This window comes from Ptychodera flava, chromosome 7, assembly GCF_041260155.1.
Source record: "Ptychodera flava strain L36383 chromosome 7, AS_Pfla_20210202, whole genome shotgun sequence".
In the NCBI taxonomy this organism is placed as follows: Eukaryota; Metazoa; Hemichordata; class Enteropneusta; family Ptychoderidae; genus Ptychodera; species Ptychodera flava.
The window spans coordinates 45,410,425-45,435,264 of NC_091934.1; the positions used below are offsets into that span (position 1 = coordinate 45,410,425).

Consider the following 24,840-nt stretch of genomic DNA (forward strand, 5'->3'; position numbering starts at 1 on the left):
AGAATGGAAATTTCGCTTGCAACTGGACAAAGAATGTCAAAACACATTTAGTTAGTGTAAATAGTTACATAGTTCAAAAACGGCATGTTCATGGTTATGATTGGAGTAACTATCAATCATGATTTAATGTAGATCGCAACTCAGGGATAGATACAACCATTAGTATTCTGACTCTCAAACTTTTACAATCTCTTCTGATATACCCCTTGTGGGTATTCATTTTAAAGCTCTTGGTGTAAGAAAACTTTTCACCAGTTTAGTTTTTTGAAATTCGAAAATTTTATTTTCTCCATAAAGTCAATACAGGGATGACGGCAATTTTGAATTCTATATATTGGTAAGTCTTGGGTTATTTATTTCTCTAGTACCATAATTTGCATGGTGACCCCTGATTTTTATTCTTGATTATGAGAGAGAACAGTTGAAAGATTCCTTAAGAAAAGTTTGAGCAAGTCTTTCATTTTCTAGGCGCATACTAACTTGATGATTGTGAAAACGTGAACATGTCCCTCAACTGTACATTGAATCAGCACAGCAATATAAGTTATAACTCAATCATTTCAAACAGTCATCAACACAGTTATGCATTATATAGAGTTTATTTCACAAAAAAAATGAAAGCACAATAAGTTCTCTATAGATACAGCATTGTACATACAAGCAACTAAAAACATTAAACCATGACAAATGTGACACATTATTATTCTACATTAATCACATTGGCTAAATACTCTATTATGTACATAACATGACCTTTGACCTCTGATATGAATGTGGCATAAGGTGATACTTCCACTTTTGAACGCTTGTGAACATGTCCACCTGCTCCACATTACAAAAAAAATTAAATAATTTAAAAAATCTTTCCACTTTCCACATAATCTTTCTTCAATTACCTCCATGAATCTGAAAATTGTGGGAAAACATGACATGGGTATTACATTTTTTTTAAAATTTAGTGTGCCAAGATCTAGGCATCAGTTTACTGCCAAATAAATAGTAAAAACAAACGTTTTCATTTTTAGCTCACTAGAGGGCAGTCTAATACTGTAATAACATTAGGTACTGTCTCATTTATTGCCTCGGGTTAGTAATGCTCTCAGAGCTTGACTAAAACAATTTGAAAAAAGCAGTATTGAAAAAAACAATCTCCTGAATTTTGCTTGACATCACCCCTAAACTCTTTAATTTCCTTGACGTCAATAAATGTGAAAAATTTAATTTTACAGATTCAGTTGAAGTCGATGCACTGTTGCCTGGCAATATGCTGAGTTATCAGAGTTGCCAAGCAACATTATCAAACACTCACATTAATGTATCCATAGTAACCACACACAATTTCTGTTTCACATCAAAGAAAATGATTACAATGCTATGTGTCATTGCTCTGAGTGTATCTTGTCTGTACTAGTTTCAAAATTCCAGATTTCAATAAACACACATGGTTTACAACTGGGCTTGATTGAGTATTCATTTTCCTTGTCTTTAGTTTGTTGCATGCAGGATTTGATTGACACGTAAAGTCGACTGGTCTGGTTGACAATGTTACTTGACAAAGCTATTGCTGATGTTGTGTGACACAGTGCATATACATGCATGGTGTGATTTTTGACAATTTTGAAAGAGTCAATTTCACAGACCACTCTGAAGGCAATACAATGAAATATGACAAAGAGAAGATGCACAATAGTTTGCTCACTTTCTGTATTGACAGGATTTTTTTCAAATGTCATCATCAGAAACATTTGTCTCCGTAAATACTGCCATTATAAATCATAGCTGTCTCTTTGGTGTTGTGTCATTATATAATATGTCACGATCCTTTGTCATTACTTTTGGATTTTTTCTGTCAATAGCAAGTTCTTGTTCTACCCCAAACAATGTTAAGTCATCCACTATTTAGCTTGTCAACACAGCGTTTGAGTGTGTAAAATGCACTGTTATTGTTTACATTTGAATTCTAATCCAGACCAGAATTCACTTACTGACAATAACAGTGCAGTCTACACATGTACAGTCTGAGTTGACAGGATGCTTCAGGGCGTAAAACACTGGCATTTAAAAACAATGAAAAAATATCATCAAAATATAAACGCAAATTTCTTTCTTTCATTAAATTTGTACACAATCTGATCACAACTGATAAATAATTGCTAAATCAACTAATTGGTAGATTTTCTGACTATAATAATTCATGCAGTGAAAATAAGCAATTTGAGGTGGTCATTACATTAATAAAAATGGCCGGTTTCAGTATGAAAAGTAATTTGCTCCCAATAAAAGGGAAGAAAAGATCGTAGCCTGTCATTATGCTGTTCAGTCACCCCAATTCACTTTGAAAAGGTCCACAAGCACCAATGATAACAATGGGTTTTGGACCAAACCATGGTGGTGAAAAGTGTTAAAGATGAAATAAATGTAGTCAGCACATCTTGAAACAAGTTGTTCTCTCAATGGAATCCTTTCCGTCTGATACAAGTCTATTCACAGCATTAAAACAATAGAGATGTAATACTAGCTGAAGGTATGTAGGTAAATTCATTGCAACTCCTTTTCTGTCATTATTTAACCTGTTCAACCCTAATTCCAAGTAAACAGGTCCACAATGAATATTGATAATGATACGTTTGGGCCAAAGCATGGCCATAAATAGGTAGGAATTGATGAATCAATCAAAGTTGTATTGAAAATCTGACAGACTTTATAGTTCACACTGGACAGGCTGAGTTAAAAGTAACCAAATGTGCAGTAGTGAGTGATATTTGGTTTCCAGGGTTGCAACCCCCTTTCACCACCAGTTTTTGGAATAACCCTATTGTTTTTTGTGGGGCAACGTCAGATCTTTTAAATGGGAGATGGGGGTGAAAGGTAAACTTTGTCAGTGCAAAGTCGACAAAACTGATTGGATGACAAAACAAGAATTCATGGGGATCATTTCACAAACATATAGACTTGATAACTAGACATCCACAATTCCACATAAACTTTCAGGATGCATTACTAAAGTTTTGCTGGTTAGCTAACAGAAAAAGTCTTTCTAAAACACTGGCAAATCCACATAGCTAAATTATAATGGATTACCAATACACATTCATATTTTAACAACAAATTTTCACCAACATATGACGTTATTTCTGACTTGCACTGCTAAACATAAATGATGATTGGGTTTTCATTTTTATGAAATATTAAATGTAAAATTACATCTTTTAATTATGATATATTTTAGCTATTCTCAGGCACCAGTCCCGAGAAGAGAAAAAGTAAAATATGGATGAGAGAATCTGTAATTATATCATTATAAGAATAAATCCACACATGTAATGTCAACAACTGTATAATATCACATGATTTTCAGAGAACATGATTGGACAAACAAGGTCACATGGTTTGCAGTGTACATGATTGACAGTTGGGTAACAACAGCTAAGATAGTAAATACATTAAGCAACACAAATCACATGACTGTCACATGACCTGGATTGCACAGCTTGGGATGTACAGGAACTCGACTTACTGATTTAACACAAAGTTGTTGAGGATCATACAATTTTAACTGCTTAATATCACAACACTACCAGAATCCTTACCTCTGATTGGTCGGATTTCATTGTCTGTTACAGATAATTCACAATATTTTTATTGGCCTGTTTCATCTCTGAACAGCAAAAATCTGGCATTATGCACAGCTCATCCATCAAACATATTTTGGACATCAGAGTCAAAACATGCTTGTACAACTTACCTACTAGAATGGGAGAAATGTCATTTGAGGGCGCCCCTTTCATTCAATATTAGAAAGAATACCCTCCAGTGACAGATATTCCAGTCTTGTCGTCTGTCTGCCTAAACTAAAATACACAACTTTTCAATTGATATTACCAACAACAGTTGTACAATACTTGTTCTGACAATGGCCGGTGTTGATCTTAGAAAATAGAATTCTTCATACCAAATTAACTATAGCCACAAAGTTGTAAATCATGTGACACTACTGACCAACCAATCAAAATGGAGTATTTCTATCTTGTGACATTACTCATCAATATTCAAAATGAAAGATCATGTGACACTACTGACCAACCAATCTAAATGGAGTATTTCTATCTTGTGACATTACTCATCAATATTCAAAATGAAAGATCATGTGACATGGAAGCCCTGTTGGAGCAAACGCCAATGACAAACTAACTAGTGTGTAACAGCGAATAACTAACAAAACTTGGCTTGTAAAATGGAAAAAAAAACATGACCAGAAACATTTAAAACTGTTAAAACAACTATTTTTACATCAGAGAATCTAGACTTATCAACAACTGACATCAAAACTTAAACTTGAAAATAAAATAAACATCAGGCCATCTAAGTAGATTATGATGATCCTGACATAACACTGCTGTTGCAACTGACTGCTTACTGGCTACAAAATACCCTACATACCTTAGACAGAGGTACAGCGTACTCTATGACCTTTTGAACTTTGACCCTACTACAAAATCATTCAGATAACATTACCTTGTGGTATAGCTACTGACACAATCATGCAAGAACGTATATTAAATGTACTTTACACATATATTGGAAATCTTTGGTCTCGATTCATAATTTACACACAGCAATGATGATTATAGACTATGACGTATGGAGGGTTGTTACAATGATAAAGCTGGTTCTCTATTTGAAAACCTCACTCCTGATACACACTTCGTAAAATATTTATCTTCTCAACTCACAATAATTCAACTCACAATCTTTTTACACCATTCTCTCTCATCTGTACAGAAAAATTCTAAATATATTTCAAATATTCTCAATTTTGAAATAATTAAATGCATCTCTAATACTTTTCTGGAATAGTTCTGAATACATATGCAAATATGGCAGTTGTCAGAGAAGTGGAACAGTCCATTTCAACAAACAGGGTTCACAGGTAACAAAGTAGTTAACTGTGTGGCAGTATGACATTCTTCCATTTATGATGGCATACTTTCACCTCTCCTCCCCCTGAAAACATAGTACAGTCCAAACATTAATAATGAAATAAAATTTACATCTTCAGATATTATTGTCATGATTGATCAAACATTTTATCTCGTCATTTACATGTAATCAATTTTCACCCTCTCAAGTTAATGAAATGATCCAATGCACCATATTATGGGCTATGAGATGTCTGTTTTGAAGCAAGTATCAACGTGCTCGTGCAAATATGCTGTGCAGCAAGTAACTGAGAGGACATTCAACCTGACCAATGTCAGGTCACACTTTGAACTTATCTATACTTGATTCCAGCCAATCATAGTCCAGCAGTCCATTTTGACCAATCATAGCCAGCCAATCCACATGTTGACCAATCGTTGTCAAGCAATCTACATTTTGACCAATCACAGTCAAGCAATCTGCACATGTTGACCAATCACAGTCAAGCAATCTGCACATGTTGACCAATCATAGTCAAGCAATCGACATTTTGACCAATCACAATCAAGGAAGCTGAGCTTGACAACCATTTTATTCTGCATGACACTATCTTCAAAGTAAAACACTTTCAACAAATGCACAACACCATTACATATAATGCATGACAATTCAATAAGTTACCGTGAAAATCGGGGGAAAAATAATACTTGTTATGATTATGTACACCACTCATCCTGCGTGTGTGATACCATTACAATGACAGGGTACTGAGAGAGAAGCTTTTGAGGGCTATACCACTCAATATGAGGGGCGTGCTGACATTTACATGCCACTGCTTTCCACAATTTCTTGACTCTTTGATCGTTTCATTTTTCCTTCTTCTGGAGTGGCTTCAAATGATCCTCTGTCCAGTTCATATCTTGCTCTCCTGCCCAGTGCTCGTCCAAGTGAACCCTGAGAGTGAGATTGCATAACTATTTCAGTTTGATTTCCATCACAGTGCATCAAATGGTAGTGCTAGCAAAGATGGATGTGTCACAGCTCTCCCTAACAATAAAGGTTTAATACGAGGTCAAAGGTTACATAGAAATGTATCAAGGCGCCATTTATTGACCATTGATATTGCATTACTGCAACAGCAACTAAAGATTACACAGTACACCTTTCAATGTACATTGCCAAGTATTATGGAATGGTAGATTTTCCAGGGCAATTCCCTATCAGCAATGCTCCTGGGCACAGATCTTATGACTCGAAAACCTTTACAATACTTTTTGGTCTACCACTTGTGGGGGTTCATTTTGAAACTAATGGAGTAAATAAAGTTTTCCTCTGTTTATTTTTGTGAGAATCAAAATTTCATTTTAACCCGTAGAGTTAACACAAGGATGGAGTTGGAGAAAAAAAATTTGAATTTCAAGTGTTGAAAAATATTGAGTAATTTATTTCTCCAGTACCAAATTTTTCGAGGTGAACCCCTTATTTTTTTCTTAATTTCAAAAGGAAACAATTGTTGGCTGTAAGAGGCCACACTAAAGAGCAATTGCTCTTTAGTGTGGTCTTGTCTTCTCAACAGAAATCAGTAAAGTCTTGGCCAAAACAATCGTTTTCTAGTTTAGCAAAATGTGACAAAGGCAGACTCGCCAATTACATTTCCCAAAAACAGAAATCTTATCCTTGTACAGTTTGAGGCTGTAACGACAAACTTACCAGCGATATCATAACAGATATTTTATCTGTGCTTCAAAAAGCCATATTCTTTGACAAACTAACAACTCACCCTAAAACTGTATCTCTTCTTTTTCTCTTCTTCATAATTTCCACCTCTGTATGACCTGACAAAAGATTTACCCACTGACCCTCCGGAATTTTTCTTCTTGTTACCTAGCAACGAAACCCCTGTTGCCTCCAGTACTCCTCTGGAAAAATAAAAAACATTAGTTTGTAAAAATGTTTGTTCAAGTCATTGTTTGGTCTGCTAAAGCAAACAACCTGGAGACATTTTCTGGACAAAGAAAGAATAACGTTGACTGTGTGTTGACTTGTGCGATATTCAGTTCATTGAGAGAAATAACATGATATGAAAAGAAGACAGTTTCTATACGGATCAGTCATAAATCATCAATGGTTTTCAATGGTTTTGTCTCATTTTTCATCACTTCTTGTGTTGAACCAAATATGACACAATGCAACAATATTGCCAACAAGAAAATATCCATAAAATCAACATTTTTTCATTTCCACGGCTAATAGTCACATTCGTCAAAAATGCAACGACATATTGTACATCACTGCAACAAAATTGTTTGAAATATGATAATCACAGTAATTGGAAACAAAACCTCATTGTGAACAATTCATATTTTTCTCAGGTATGCAAATAAAGTATGGAATAAAACCTGATTGGTTAGATTCAATCTTAGGTATGCAAATTAAACAGTAAAATCTGATTGGTTAGATTCAATCTTAGGTATGCAAATTAAACAGTAGAATCTGATTGGTTAGATTAGATCTCAGGTATGCAAATTAAACATGGAGTAAAATCTGATTGGTTAGATTCAATCTTAGGTATGCAAATTAAACATGGAATAAAATGTGATTGGTTAGATTGAATCTCACCTTGCTGGTGTAATCAGAGCATTGAGTTCAGTTGTAAGATGTCTTCGGATGATGATTTTAGCTGACGGTATACCCAATGCCGCTGCCATAGCATCAGAGTTGAAAGACGGTTCTAAAACCAGTAATGCACCATGGACTCCACTGTCCAGCAAGTTATCTGCATAATCCTATCAATGTTTCATGGAAAAAATTCTGTGTAAGTTATATTTCACTACAAATCAATCTATAGTAGGCAGATTAAATACCTTGCAGATACTTAATCCATAAAAGCAATTATAAGATCTATTTAAGCAAAGGGTTACAGGTACTCTTAAATGACAGCTATTGAAGAAAATCTACACTTTACAATGGTTTTCATTGGTTCAAACAAAAGATTGTAAAACTTTTGAACTTGAATGGGCCAATCAGCAACCTTGTTACAATTTACCTTGAGATCAATAGTCTTTGCCCACTTAATAACCCTGTGATTGGTCCATACCAGTGGATCTAAATCCACTTCTTCACAAGATGCTCTCCTGTCAGTGAGGATCTGTGGATAAAATTTACAGGCAGTTGGTAAAAACTTTGTAGGTGATTATTTGTCAGAGAATTCCAGTTTAACGATAAAGTCATTTAAAGGAATCTGTCTCAGTTTAGACAGAATTGGTCAGTGTCTTGGATGGTTACAACAAATGGACTAGTCCACTAAGGCACTTCAACTCTTGACCACTAATCCCAGCTTCACCGTACACACATCTACAAATTCTACTGAAAACAATTAGGGCTGTACCAGCGTCTGCTGGTAAAATGGGTTAACCCTTTCACCACAATGGTTTGGCCAAAACTAATTGTTCTCAATGATGATTTTGGACCTGTATAGGAATTGGGGTGGAACAGGTTAAAATGAAAAATTTTAGCCAGTTGATGAGATATCAAGAACTCAAGTTCCAAGATTCTCTATGAATTTTGAATTGTAAAGCAAATACACCATAAATTCACTAAAATATTAACATAAAATAGCTCCAGAGTCACTGCCTTACCTGTTTGTCAAAATTTAATCTTCTCAATAAATCAATGCCATGAAGTAGACTAGCTTGCTGGAACTTTCGATTCACATTCAGATGCTTTTCTAGGTCTTTCTTTGTGAGGACGTTGAGAACTCTTCCATCGATAAGCTGTGTTTCAAATGCAACTGAATGCTGACCAAGTCCAAGGTCATTCAGCCAAGTTCTGGCCACCCATTCATGGTCCATTTCACCAGCTTTTGGATATTTGCTGTTTAAACAAACAAACAAACAGACAAAATTATATTCATCAAAATTGTATTATTACTCAAAAATAAATTTGCAAACTTTTGGGCGAGATGTTGTAAATTAAGGTGGTAATGTGCCTCAAAAGTGAAAGACTTAAACTTTTGTTCAAACTTTTCTCAATGAAACCTTCAACCACAAATAGTCAGGGGTTACTGTGCAAAGTTTGGTACTACAGAAACAAATTACCTAACATTTATCAATATTTGCAATTCAAACTGGCTGCCATCCCTGTTTTAACTCCATGAAGAAAACTAAAACATTTGATTTTCGAAAAACTATGATAGTGAAAATTTTTCTTACTCCAAGAGCTTTAAAATGAGCCCCAACAAGTGGTAGATCAGAAAAGAATTGTAAAAATTTTAGAGTCCAAATATTTATCCCTGAGGCGCATTCTACCTTAAAGGAATGAAGTCACCTGTATTCACAGCAGCCAATCAATTGGTTGTACTGGGAGAGGACATGCCATAAAAACTGTGTGTGCTCATGACATTTTATTAGCAAACATGGCTGACATTTATTTACCTTATAAGGATATATACAATTTTGCAGCAACTTAGTACCTTTAAATACCCCCCAAAGCATGTGCAGCTTTAAAAATGTACTTTTGTAACAAATTTTTATCATAAAAGTCCTTGTTGCCCTCATTTACATACACCATGTGACCACTGCACTGTTGCCTGTTTGCACTTTCTCAAATAAATCTCCCTGCCACCAGAGGGCAGTATAACTCACCATTCTACATCTTCCCTGTGTTCTTCAATGGCAAGCCTTAGCTTTTTGCGGTGTAACACTGTATTAATTCCAAGGGCTGATTCTAATTCAGAATCTGTCAGGCCGAGTAAAACCTGCAAAACGAGATAGACACATTCACATAAATTTTCTGAGAGACCAAAGTCAGGAAAGATTTCATTCAACTCTTAACCCTCTCACCACCATGGTTTGGTCCAAACCCATTGTTATCAATGGTAAAGTTGGACCTGTACACAGGGAACTGGGGTGAAAGGGTTAAAGTAGTCCATACTCTATCTACCTAGTAAAGCAGTGACTCTTTATTCAATGTTTTGAAGTGTCCTAAGTGTCTTGAAACAATTCTATGAGAACATCATGTTCCAACCTACAATAATTCTCTCATCTAAGTTACACAAGCTTTACATTATGGTTCATTGTAAAACCAGAGAAATGTTCTAAACCATTACTATCAAAATAGTTCATGGTTGTGCTACATATGCACACTGTATTCAACAGCTGACTTGTTAGATAAAGGCTGCCTGCTTTGCCCATATGCAATGTTTGAGTCTTCTACTCATTTTTGAGTTCCATTCACAGTTTATCTTACCTTGCCATTTTTCACATGGTCCACACACATCTTGACGTACTTTGACATAGACATGGCAATCTCAAGCCATGCAACAACCATACTGGCATTCCAGTTTACCATCGGAGTACGCTTGCATTCTTCAACTAACTCTAGCTTCTCCTCATGTTTTAACTCCAACAGACTTGCTTCCGTGGCTGAAGGCGGATCTTTTGGAAATGAAAGTGAGAAAAAGAAACTGCTAATCATCTATAACCGGTGACAATGCAATATTCATATTTTCACTTGCAAAATAACAAATGGCTATTATAAAACTTGTATTTGTGTATAGACACTGTAACATTCCTGCTTTGGTTTTAAGTGACTGGAAAAGAAAGAAACACAAACTTAGAAGGAAAAGAGCTGGAGTCCTGCATCAAGGTTATCGACAACATTCTCTGATGGCAAATGTTGAATGAAGTCTCATTGTCCACAGTACGCTATGAACGGTTCAAGGGAAAATGGGGTTGACAAGGGTCTATGATATGGAACATAACGCACAATGAGTCTGTCATACACCACATGTATACGAAATGTGTCATGAGCAGATGTAATGTTTTCGTTTTAATATCGGATGTCCATGTTGTAATTCATATGTAATGAGGATGTACATACAGGATGTACAAATGTCAGCCTTATAACTCAATTACGGTACACTGACAATGTTCCTGCAGGATGCGACACTGTCATTTACTTGTAATGACCTTTTACAGACAGGATGTTATCGGGCAGGTATTATTCAATGCTTGTGATCACAGTGTTCATACAGGATGTAAATTGCCGGTCACTTCTACTGATTATTCCCCTAATACAGGATGTGAAATTGTAATTCATTTCAACTGACAGTATTCCTGCATGCTTTAACATTGTAATTGCTGTACTTTGCTTGTAATGAGTTTTCCTATTGTATGTAATCTTGCCATTCATATCTTGGACTGGTATTCCTATAGGGTGCAAACACTGTCATTTGGTTGTACTGACAGTGTTCCTATTGTATGTAATCTTGCCATTCATATCTTGGACTGGTATTCCTATAGGGTGCAAACACTGTCATTTGGTTGTACTGACAGTGTTCCTATTGTATGTAATCTTGCCATTCATATCTTGGACTGGTATTCCTATAGGGTGCAAACACTGTCATTTGGTTGTACTGACAGTGTTCCTATCATTATAACACTGTCATTTGGTTGTACTGACAGTGTTCCTATTGTATGTAATCTTGCCATTCATAACTTGGACTGGTATTCCTATAGGGTGCAAACACTGTCATTTGGTTGTACTGACAGTGTTCCTATGATTATAACACTGTCATTCACAACTGTCATGATTGCCCTTTGAGTGCTGCAATTTTTCCCACCAAAATTTTAGTGCAACATTTTACTAACTTTTATGAATTTTTCTGTAATTTTTTTGAGAATTTTTGACCAAATGTACCCGGTATATTACATTTCATTGGCTTCACTTTTTTATCAAAATTTTAGCAAAAATCTCAAAGAATTGACAGGGATGTATTTTATACAGGTGGCAAAAATTGACTTTGGCACTCAAATTTGAGTGCTGTAATTTTCCCACCAAAATTTTAGTGCAACATTTTACCAACTTTTATGAATTTTTCTGTAATTTTTTTGATAATTTTGGATCAAACGGACATCACATTTCATTGGCTATAGTTTTTCATCAAATTTTGGCAAAAATCAGAAAAAAAAGTTTATGAGTGATGACGGTGTTACTATAGCAACTATCACTGACATACCTTCATACACCAATGCTTCAAGTACTTTCTTATTCTTGCCTCTGCTAAAGACTTTTGACAGCGAATCAAAGGCTCCACTCTTCTTCTTTTTCTTCTTCTTCTTCTTATCTCCTGCCGCCGATGAACCAGCATCGACTGCATCTAAGTCTTCAGTAGATTTGGAAGTGTCTTCTTCACGTGCTGTGTGAACTGAAGACTGACCATCATCAGTTATGTCTGAAAAATAAATGATTATAAGTACAATCAGCATACGCATATCAAGCAAACACAATTCCATCTCATACCGGTATAATATCTCTCCTGGTACTATTGAATACAGGATGAATACCTATCTTATATTCTCAACAGCTCCCGATTACTTAATAGTTATTTGAACATACATGTAAGTTGTATGCTCCAAAACATTGACAATCATTTCAAACCAATGAAAGAAGTTTTATCTTAAATCAACACTAATTCCTACCCAGTGACAGCACTATCATCAGCACTGATTTCTACCCAATGACATCATCTTATAAAGCCAGCACTAAATTCTGCTCCATGATAGCACTAATGATTGACCACCAAATATCAATCATTCTCAGTCTAATGTTTTCACTTCCTACCAAGTGATGGCACTCATTTCTATCCTAGGATAGTTGTAATCAAACATTTGACATTTTAGTCAAGGTACATCCCTCCATTCTAGGTCAGTTCATGACACCTTAGGTATGCTGGTACACATTTCACATACCGTATTAGAGTCCAACCCTGTACAAAACCTAAACTGTGCAGCATGGTGAATATTTTAGACACACATGTGACCTGCACATTTAAGTCTCCATCTGAGGTCATATGCAAAAATGTCAACCATGTAGACCTAGATGCAATAAGCAGACACAACTTATTGGGCTCTGATGTGTTAAAATGAGTCTGTACTGAGCATTGCAATTTACTGAACTACAAGACTGACTATTGCAATATTTGGCATGCATACCCAAGATCATTATAAACAATTTCTCAGTCTGGTGTGTCTACAGGCTTTTCTTTATTGTGAATTTGATGCTGAATAAACCATCACTTGTGAAAAATTAGCTACTTCTAATTAGCGACTTCTAATGGAAATTTGGGCACAATTTATGTTTCATGTACAAAGCATTTCTTGTTGCTTGATGAGGGCACCCTTTTTATGGTTTTCATTACAATATTGGTGGTACATGGTAACACAGAACCATTAAGCTATTAACACATTGAGGTTGTAATTTCTGAAAGTTAAAAATTTTGGACAGTGATAAAACTGTGCCAGCATCATGAACTTAAGAAACTGTCAAATGTGTAAAGTATGAATTTTTTCAAATATTTTGGAATTATAAACATTTTGAAATTTTCATGCCCCACTTGGCGCTGGTTAACAATAATGATAGGGTAAGTGTGGGACTCAAAAATGTCCAGGGGGTGTCTGCACTAGAACGATAATGTCAACCTAATGATACCATGTATTTCTATTGAATGACAGTTGCCATTTCTGCTCAATTGTTGCCTTCATTCCAGCCAATAGCATCAACAATATGGCTGTTTGATAATGATGTTATTGTTTTCTTATACATGCAAAAATAAATATTTGTCCACAAATTGAGATTACAAATTTGGATATTACACATGCGTGAATGAAAAAAACTCCAACATAATAAGTAACTGCCGATGATACACATTAGAACAGGTACTGATGACTCAGACAAGAGGCTGCAACAACAACCATGCATACAACACTGAAAATGTCATCCATTCTAGCAGCAGTGTATGACATCCAGCTATAAGAGCAATGTGAGAGGTCTGAAATCGGCAGTCTGCGCCCCCAAACTGCGCTAGCGCATTTCAATTTGCGCTATCAATCTGCGCTCCCATTCTGCGCTATCAAACTGCGCTCCCATTCTGCGCTATCGATCTGCGCCCCTGTTTTGCGCTCTCTATTTCTCCAAACCATATGTGCTGTGAAAACGACCCAACTAGCACAAGAACGTACTACGTCGATTATGATTTTAGGCCTACTATTTCCATCATTTGATTTTTTTATATGACATCGTAGCGAGTCCTGTATCATCGATGGCTGCCAGACCTACGTGGAGATAGAGTTGACCTTTCAAATTCTGCCTTCTCCACATACACCTACGTACTTTTTTGACTTTCCAAACATGTAAACTACATGTATGAGTGTGATAGAAATGACACAACCACTTAACTTAACCACGTATCCGCGGTTTGAAACAGTCCCGACATTTACGTCCCTCGGACTGGCACTGTCGCTCTACATAACCCTCGACCCGTCCGGCTCATTCATTGACTCGGATGTGATACATTGTGGATAAAATTCAATTTTATGAAATATAAATATTGTAGAATCAGTAGACAGTCCCCTGTAAATCAAATAGGTGTGTACATACAGGTTCAGTAAGGTTGTACTTTCACTCGGCAGCTAGTTGACAGGTTCACAATCGATGTGATTGTGAGTGCACTGAACAGCTAGGACGTACGTGTTGTCATGCTGAACTGTGGCCCATGGTTAGTGGTTTTCAATGTTAAAACTCGTTGAAGTGCAAATATGTGCATAAAACTAGCCGTTAAAGGATGACCGGTCAATGAAAATACGAAAACTTTCCATGCAATATGCATTATTCGCACCGACACGGCTTCATCAACTGTCCCGTACTCAAGGAAGATGACACGCGTATTTTAGTCAACATATTCGGTCATCTATTCGGTAATGACGTAGCGCACGATCTCCTTCAAATGTTTTACTAGCCAAGCCTTTTTGAATGAGCTTACTGTTCTGACTGAGAATTTAAATAAGTTCGAACTAAATTTAACTTATTCCAACTTAAAGTCGACCGTACATCGGTAGATCCTGCACGTACGCTTAATTGGCTGACGGATATAGATCGGAGCGCGGGGGTGGGCCGTTTGCACAGATGTCGGCGCTGATATGAACTTGACAATAATTTTTCACACAAGTTTTTTTACACAAGTTTTGACATCTTCATCTTGACTGTGAACTCTGGTAACCAGATTGTAACTGTTGAGACAACTGTATACAGTTAATCTACTAGTTAAACGTTCGAAAATTGGATTTAAACCAGGTTTAGCAAAGATGTGGTTGCGATGCGGTTTTGAATTGCCGTCTCCGGTATAGAAATAAATACATGCATGCATCACGATCACGGTGTTTGGGTCAAGTAGTGGGTAACTTTATTACTACTAGTCAAAAGTCTATATTCCACAGAGTGCCGTGAACCCCCCCAAAAATGCTAGCAAGTGGCGAGATTACAGAGTTGCATGTGGCTGCCGGGGGTGGCCACTGGCGCTACCACTATGTTTCTAATGTTTCTATTACTTTATTGATGAAAACGTCACGGTGATCTTCCATTCCAACGTCTTGTGCCCCACTTGCCAAAAACTTTGAAAACGGTTGTTCACTCGAATTTAGGCTATCGCTGGGCAGATCGTCCATGTAGCCGACACAAAGTGTCTGTTAGCGGCTACCAAAAACTATGAAAAATAGTAAAGAATGAGCTACAAAATCACTATCAGTTTCGCTGGGAACATATTCGATGGCTTGTTACACAACTGTTACCAGATTTCAGGTAACACTGTTTAGCACGTACACGATGGATCTTTATTTAATAAAGTGACCTATAGAGATAGCTGATTGATATCGTAATGAGACAGGTGCCTCTACGGCGGTAAAACTAATAGTTTATCCCTATTGTAAATCCGGTCCCCCGAGAGTTGAAATGTCCGACTTCTGCATGGTCACCGCGCCGTGCAGTGTAGCGACAATGATATGATTGCAATTTCGTTTGAAGTTCGTTTACATGTATGTTAACGCAAACAAGGTGAAAGATATCAATGTTTTCCAATATCTTGTTGTATGGAACGAGATCGTGCTGCTCTTGTACTGCATGAGCTTTGATCGAAGTGCGTTGGCCGTCTTTTGATTTTGAATGTCTCCTAAAGCCTTGTGAACTGTGATTTGTTTGCATTTTTTCACGATTTTACTTTCTAACAAAAATAAGTTCACGTAAAATGTACTGATATATGCATAGGGATTAGTTTTATTACTCACAAAATTTAAACTGTGTACAAGTTTGAACAATTAAATAATGAACGGTTGCCGCTCTCATAAAATTGCCGCTGCATGGACGTGCATCTATGTGTCATAACCTTCCAAGAAACAAACATGATGTATTTACTGATATGAGTAACACTAGATTCCCGTATAGTTGATTTCCTTGATGTTCTGGTTGTAAGCTTTATTCTCTCCCTTACATGGCTAGTTTTAGAAAATTCAGGAAATCAAAGACGATGTAAAAAACTGTTCAATTCACTTGCTCATTCCGACACAAACAACAGTGTACTAGTTTATCAACATATCATGTAGAGAGTAGAATCCAAAGAATATCCAAATGTCGAAACATTAAAATGAACACAATATGAGAAGATTCCTTTCACAAAAGATCAACTTCAAGTGATACTTTTGAAGATTTGAAACCGAGTACGTACACCCTACTTCACAACTCGTCAGTCTTACGTCATCTACAAGCACCCACCGCGTCGGCAGGCTTGACGTCATGGACGTAGACTTGTCAATCATCACGGAAGTCGCAAACATGTATGATCTGTCGGGTTCAAACGTTTCAGTGACCATGAACAGAAATTCTCAGTATCGACAAAGAAATCGTCAAAAAAGAAGTTGAAAATCGTGATGCTAACGTAAACATAATTTTGTATCCACTTGTGCCATTCCATGTTGCAGGGTTGCTTCGCCAGCCCTGCCGCTCACTCTGCAGTGCATTGTTTGACTCGGAGAAATAGTCGCCGTCGCTAGCAGCAACGTCTAACCATGGGGATACTAACATAATGTTAGTCAGAACTTGACTTTGAGCTTTAAACTCCTTGATCACTTCCCGACCTCCTTATACGAGAAAGAAAATCATCTAATTTTTACTACTTCACATATCTTTTGTGTCGGATCCACTGTCCACAGAATGTATGTCGTGATTGTACCGGAAATAAATTCGATCTTACGTTACTCATAACCAGTCGTCCTGACAATCCTGACATACGTCGAAGTTTTTAAAAATACATTACGAAAATACTGAAAAGTTTTCTAATATTATGAAAAATAGTGTTGCAAAGTGTTGGCAATGGCATGATGGTGGGAGGCAACCGACAGCTATAAAGTTACAAGTAAATACAAATATATTTCGACACTGATATGTCCTACGATCTGGCTGGCAGCTTTATCAATCTGTGGCAAAGTGCCACGGATTTATATCGCGTTAGTTTCGTAAATGTCGCAGCTACAAAACTAAACTTACAACATTCCATAGATAGCGCAGAATGGGGCGCAGATCGATAGCGCAGAATGGGAGTGCAGTTTGATAGCGCAGAATAGGAGCGCAGATTGATAGCGCAAATTTAAATGCGCTAGCGCAGTTAAGGGGCGCAGACTGCCGATTTCAGACCTCTTACATACCTGGCTATAATTAGTAGCAAACCTGCAACCACCAACAGCATTTTACTGTACCTGAAATCCCTGATGTTGACTGATGACTACGGCGTAAATGAGGTAATGAAAGCACATGTCCAGTCGGCGCTGAGGCCTGGTCATCAATCATCGGACTCGTGAACCCCGAGAAATGCAGCTCACTGATTGGAGCATCTATGGTAGGACTAGTTGCTGATGAGATACATGAAATGTCGCCAGGTGTTGTGACAGCAGGTGCACCACCAGGTATCACACCCATTGCATCTCTGGGTGTGCTACTGTACCTCTCTGACCGTTCTAACTCTAACTGTCGCTTGGCCTGAAAAATCAAGTTTTACAAAGTCGTCATTTCTAAAGTCTCCCTCAGTTTGTAACATACTGTATTACTGAGATATTATTGATGGATATGTTATGATAGTTTTAGTCTCCATAGTAACTATTGTGATTCTGAAATGTAAGATTGTCCTAAATAAAGCAATTTGTGGTCAACATTGCTTTGTTACAAGAGTAAACATCACATGGTGTGCCATGTGAATAGTCAATGGTCAACTTTGATAAAATACATCAATGATGCAGTTTGTTGATCTAAAACATTAGGTAGCATTTCATGGTCGAAGATATCACTGTACAATATGACAGGGTAAGGTCTTCTATTGTCTATGCTATGCTGAACATGACCTATAGTCTATTTTTATTTCCATTTGCATGGGAAAATATTCCCAAAACGATTGATGCAAATGTACTTATTACAGACCATGAATGTGTATTAACCCTTTTGCATGCACACTTTGGAACATCTCCATTGTGTTTAATAGGATGGTTGGACCTTTGTACAGGGGATGGAGCTAAGGGTTGATAAATATTCACACAATTATCATTTAAGCTGACACTTCTATTTTTTGCAAGGCTTTCTTTTGATGTGACCAATAATACCAACATTGGTCATTAAAATAAATGTCTAAATTTAGAAAGTAATCTGCCATATGACATGAAAACCTGCAATTTTTCCTAGGGCTGAATAGTTATTATTACTGGTAAAGGTTTTCTTAGAAGGAAAATTTAGAGGGTTGAACCTTGCATGGAGAAGAGTATTGATTCATTTTGTTTGTATTGAAACACAATAGCAGCTGTACACAATAACACAGCGTGTAAATTATGCACTGGTAAGCTATTTTAGCACAAACACTGCTTGAGGACAAAACTGCCCTATATAAATGAAATTATGGGGACGTTTTTAACGTCATTAAGCAGCATGTCTCCTTGAAAAAAAATAGCAATGTGAGATCCAAGTATGGTTCATTTGAATATAAAAATTAGTACGGCAAGATACCTGTAGTGCAATGAACTTTGGCAAATGGACGGACGGATAAAAATAAGATGAGGCATAAATACTTTCATAGAAACGTCTGCTTTGCAACAAGAAATGACTAGCAAATGTACTTTTCAGAGTCACTGAGAGTCTACAAAAGAGAAAGAATATAATTTCCAGTTCCCTGCTTGAGACATCCCTTTAGCTAAATGCATGACATTTGTACGGTAATAGTGTTTGAGATAGGTTATGTTTCCTTCTTTACTTATCATGGTAATCTTTGTTGTTATAACACCAATAATAAACAGGCAAAACAGTTAAGATACAGTGAGTCTCAGAGAGTTTTGTGGACACTGCTATTTTTACAATTCTTATCAAGTATAAAGCAAGTATGTACTCATTTTGAAACTTGTGGACTACAAACAGTTTTCACAATCTGTCTTTCATGGAAATAAAAAATGCAATCTTTTCCTCCAGAGCCGCCAACACAAAAGAGACAAATATAAATTTCAGGCATTGGTCATTTGCTTCTTTAATCCAAATCTTTGCAGAGTGACCCATCACTTTCATTCTTGATTATGAAAGAGAAAGTTTCATTGAAGTATTAACCCTTTGAGTGCTGTATTTTTCCCGCCAAATTTTGAGTACAACATTTTACAAATTTTTGTGATTTTCACTGTAAATCACATTTCAATTGCTACAGTGTTTTATCAAAATTTTGGCAAAAATCTGAAAAAAATTGACTCAGGTACATTTTATAAAGGCAACAAAAATTGAATTGGGCACTGAAAGGATTAATCTGAAGAAAAAGTCAAGAATTTCTTCCTCATAAATTTCTCACCTGTTTTAATTCATCTTCTAACCTCAGTAAATATTTGTCCTTAAATTCCAACTGTTCCTTCAAATTAACCGTCGTTTCTGCAGAATCACGCGCACGTTTTAATATTTCCCATTTCTCTTTCTCTGCTTCCTCTTTCTCAGTGACAAGTTCATGCTTGCTGTTTTCAATTTCTTTGATATTTTGTTCATAATTTCTGATAAAGTCTCTGATTTCTTCCTCTTTTGCTTCTAGTGTACTGTACAACTGTTTCAATTGCTGTAAAAGTTCAACTTTCTCTCCTTTGAGCCTTTTCCTGTCATTTTTCATTGCTGCAAAGAAGGTAGATTTCAAAGTTGTTATTTCAAGTTTTTTTCTATTATGATAACAATAACAATAACTGCATCTTACTTTTGTTGAAAAAAAAGATTATCAATGATGGTAATAATCAATGTTGAGCTCATTCAATGATCTGAGAGTAAAATGCTCTACATAAAACTTCACCATAATCTGTGTAAAATTTTGATGACGAAAGGGGTGTATACTTTTTACATTAATTCAGCACCACACATGCAGACAGACAGACAGACAGACAGACAGACAGACACACACACAGACAGACACACACACCCTGATGTTGCATTAGAATTTCAGTCCTTTTGGTAAAGCATCTGAGAGCTAAAAATGTAACCAAGCAGATGCCTACCTTATACTTTATGTAAATTGACTGATCCTTTGTGACTTTTAACACATACAAACGGACTGGTTCAAAATAAATTAGACTGATTTGTCTGAAATCTGTAATACGTAAAAACCTTACCTGTTAATGCTTCCTTTGCCCTAGCTAATTCATGCTCTGTTTGTGTAAGCTGTATCTTCAACTCTGCGGCACTGGGTATTTCCATTTCAACTTGATCCAAGTAACGAAACTCATCTAACTGTTTAAGTAACACTTTTTTGTCCTTTTCTAGCTGGGCAGTTTTCTCTCGAAGTTTAATCAGTTCCTGTTGCTGTGCCTTTTGCTCCTCTGAAATCATATTATATATTCACCCCTTACAGGTTAATTCATTCAAAATAACCTTTAAGGTCTAGTCATTGCAACTTTTGACAATTCATGACATTATAAGTATTGGGTCAAGCAAGTAATATTTCTTTTAGTCTTAGCAAGACAAATTACAGAACAACAAGTCTGCATATATCTTCATGGGTCTTCAAATGATCAAGTCTGTCACACATTATGGCAAAAATTTGCACCTGGGGACAAATTCTGTACTACTCTGTATATTTTCTATAACTTTAGTGAACACTTAATGTTGATATTGGAAACACAAAGCATTCAGTTAATTTGGCCTTACTGAAGAAATCTTGTCAGGTGACGTATTTGCAGCATGATATGGGAATATTGACTACAGAAGGTAGATTTCACATCCTTTGGTAGATTTTTGCAATGTATTGAGACAAGACAGCAGTGATCTAACAACAGTGGATTTTTAAATCATACAACAAAAGTCAATTATGAACACACTTGCTGTTGTAAAGGTTACATCACAAGAATTACCGGTAACAGTAAATAATTCAATGACATTTCAATCATCTTACCTTCCCTATCTGTCCCGTTTTCTCCACTGATTTCATTAATTCGTTTATTTGTATCTTCTAATTCTGCTCTTAGTACACTCATATCCTGATTGGCAGTCTGAAATCAAATCAAAACCAATCAAAATCAAAACAAACAATACATAACAATAACAAACAAAGATAAATGATAAATAACAACAATACAGGAGATATTATAATGGGTCTTATCTCAATATGAGGCTCTCGGTGCAACAGAACAGGGCCCTACTCTCTAAAAAGATACAAGTATGTTTTTAAGTGAATAATGTACAGCATTAAACAGTCTAGTTAGAAGGGATCTGCAAAGTTGTTCCAATGAATAAGAAAAAGAATTTTTACAAAGTGATTTTGTGACAGTAAGCCATGCACCTACAAGACGAATATCTGATTGAGAATGAAAGTGTTTTGTGGGAGTGTACCGTACTTATCCAGAAGATTGGAGAAGTATTTTGGCTCACTTCCTAAGCTTAGTTGAAACAAACTGTTGAACGCTTGTTTTGTACTCCGGTACATTAATAAAAGCACTTTGTAACTGTGCATCAATTTCTACAAGGATGTTGGGGACTGCACTGATAAGTCTGGCAGATACCGTACACTCTGTCAGATACATTCTGAAAATGGTGAAATTGCTGCAAGTGCATATTACTATATTTCATATTCTTAATCACATGATATTGTTAAATCATGACGAACTGACTACTGATATTCAAATAACTTTCCGTCTGGACCCTACATGCTTCTTGTCATGCTTCAACATGCAGCAAAACATTGAACACTACTGAAAATTGGATTGTACAGTATATCAATTATTCAACTGTAGCAATTAATTCGATTACTGTGTACCTGTACATTGATATACCATGTATCCAGCACTGAACACTGATACATCAATAGAATGTTACTATGTAACAGTTCATTTCTGTGGTATATCCATAAAATGCAACAATGTAACAATCAATCACTTACATATCTATTACTTGCTAAAGTGTAACAGTAAAATTGCTACAGAACAGTTCAAATGATACAATGTAAGGGTTGGCAACTGTGGTGTAACCAAATATTGCTATATATCAACAGCAAATGATAGCCAGTATATTAAAACAAGATAAATATGTTGTCCCAGATCATCAAGGTCGCAAAGGTACCACTGACTGTTGGTTGACAAATATCATTCTGCAACAGACCACACCCAATTTGCAATTTGCAATATACCATGAGAACGGCAACTCACTTTCAAACAGACTATGCAGGTATCTGCTATGGGTGTTTCATTGTATCAATTGCAAACAATTGAAAAATGTTTAAGAAGTCAAAGAGATCACACTACTTTCTGCTAGTATTATATGAATTGTTATCTACAAAACTGCTTTCATCTTCAGGTATAACACTGCATAAATTGAGTCCACCTACTCTATTTCCATGGAAGATTTAATTCTTTCTCTCTTAAACTTTGTTTTGACTTGACTTTTTAAGAGAAGGGTCTACTAGGCTACTTGCACTGAGATCTTGAGCAACCAATGGATATGATTGCACATTCCTAAACATCATAGAATGGTAGTTTAGATGGTCAAATAGCCTGACAGTTGGATCCAGTTAGTATATGCCAATCTTAAAGTAACCCATGATCACTGTCCACATTCTATATTTCCACAAACTTATTTGACTGGTTCAATATATCCAGTATTAAGCTCAAATACTAAACAGTGTCCCTGTTTTCCAATGGTTCAATATTTCTGCATCTGCATATCCCATTGTTTAAATGCGCTTACCGTAATTCTCCTATGAAAACTTTAATATGTTGGTTCTACTTTGATTCTTTGATTTGAAAATATGATTGTTTAATTAAAACAAATATTTCACACCACTCTATCATCATTTATCTTACTGGTAACACTGCTTTATATCTGTGTGGAGCCTTTGTTTAAGAGGTAAATATCCAAATACGCCTATACAACCATTTATGATAGTGGCAATAAAGCATAGTCATGTATTTTGGTATCCCTACGTACAGAAAAATCTAAGCTACCTGTATTAGCAAAGTCACTATAAACATACCAAAAGATCTGTAATAAATATACATGAACAGAACATCTATCCTATTGGCTTAACTTTTACACACTTGTAGTAGAATGGGACCTTTAATTCCATTGGCTGATTGCTTCCATACCTGTATAGAACCATCTATCCTATTGGCTATCTGCTTACATACCTGTATAGAACCATCTATCCTATTGGCTAACTGTTTGTTTTCTTCAACCATTTTCCTGAATTTAGTCTGCGCATCAACAAGCAGTCTTCTCATTAAACTCAAGTTGGTTTTCAATGATTCTCGATCACGTGGTTGTAGCTGGTCATCATCTGAATCATCGCATGGTATCGTGGCACATCTCGGTGTGAAAATATATTGAACTATTTGATCATTAAGAGAGTCCAGAGACTGGATCGCTGTGTGGTAAAAAAAGGAGAAAGAAAGCACATCTTGTTACTATACCGGTACGTGTCCATTTGAACACCTTGAACTTTCATAAAAAAATGTTTTGCAGCCATAATTTGGAATTAATTTATCTATTTTGGAAAGTTTCAAAAACTATTGGTGATAAGTACTTCTTATACGGTACTTCAACCTTACATTGTTACATCGCAATAAACAACTGTACATTGTTACATTTCAGTAAACAACCTTCATAACATTATATTGGGATGGTAAACAAATGATAAAACTGTGGAGAGAACTGGTACATAAAATTTTTTGGAATTCCACCTGTAGTACATCTACAATCATCATACAAATTATAAATTGACTACTTTCACATGAAAAGACACCCACAAAAGGACACACAGAGGTGGGGATGTATCTTTCACATGTTAAATGACTTTACAGAATATTGTGGCATTGGTTCTGATAGTCTAACTAAATTCATCAAGGCTTTCAAAGACTATATTTAGCAGGCTTAGATGTTCTACTCTGTGAACCTCACAACTAGATTTCAATGTCACTATAGTCAAAGACACTCAAGATCAAAATTCAGGAACCAAGCATTTGTAGAATCAAAATAAGAAAACAATATAACACAGACAGCTATGGCGCATATGTAACAACTGAAACAATAAATACCAAACCACAACACAATCAAACATGTCCATGGACATACCGATAGTGCAAAGAAATCTAACACAAGGAAAATTATTGATCCACCATCAACGCTATAACAATCACAGATACCAATTCCACATGTGTATGACTAGCAAGTTTGCAGGAACATGGATGTCATACAAAATTATATCTACCATTGTGTAATTGTTTTTTAGGGTTATACTGATTCGTTTTTCTCAGTCAAAGTTACTAAGATGATTGATCTATTGTACAAGACAAAAGAGTTCCAATATGTTATATAATCATTTATAATTTTGTTTACAAAAATTTCAGTTAGCCCTAACTAGTATCTTCAAATGCATGGCTTGCAGAGTGTTGACAAAACTTCACAATTCTCTGCTCACTGCTGTTGCTATTAAATGATAATATCAACATGTAAATTTATTTTCATAAGACAATAATCTAGTGACAGATTATAGATATTGCATGTCTTTATTCGTGCACAAAATGTCTTTGATTATGATAACTTACTGGTACTACA

At 36.0% G+C, this 24,840-nt stretch overlaps 1 protein-coding gene across 5 annotated transcripts in view; it reads right to left on the reverse strand.

Annotated features, from left to right (window-relative positions):
• Positions 1 to 580: 580 nt before the first annotated feature.
• The window catches only part of LOC139137676 (kazrin-like), an 82,790-nt gene continuing 58,530 nt past the window's right edge, over positions 581 to 24,840 (reverse strand). For 4 of the 5 annotated variants that reach the window (XM_070705887.1, XM_070705888.1, XM_070705890.1 and 1 more), the window contains exons 2-14: positions 23,415 to 23,650; positions 21,188 to 21,284; positions 20,409 to 20,615; positions 19,613 to 19,920; positions 17,502 to 17,781; positions 11,939 to 12,154; positions 10,168 to 10,355; positions 9,564 to 9,676; positions 8,559 to 8,793; positions 7,967 to 8,068; positions 7,540 to 7,706; positions 6,701 to 6,839; positions 581 to 5,874 (exon numbers count right to left, since the gene is read on the reverse strand). In XM_070705887.1, coding sequence (XP_070561988.1) covers positions 5,743 to 5,874; positions 6,701 to 6,839; positions 7,540 to 7,706; positions 7,967 to 8,068; positions 8,559 to 8,793; positions 9,564 to 9,676; positions 10,168 to 10,355; positions 11,939 to 12,154; positions 17,502 to 17,781; positions 19,613 to 19,920; positions 20,409 to 20,615; positions 21,188 to 21,284; positions 23,415 to 23,650 — 2,420 coding nt within the window. In that variant the 3' untranslated portion in view covers positions 581 to 5,742. The other variant, XM_070705892.1, reaches the window with a different exon arrangement.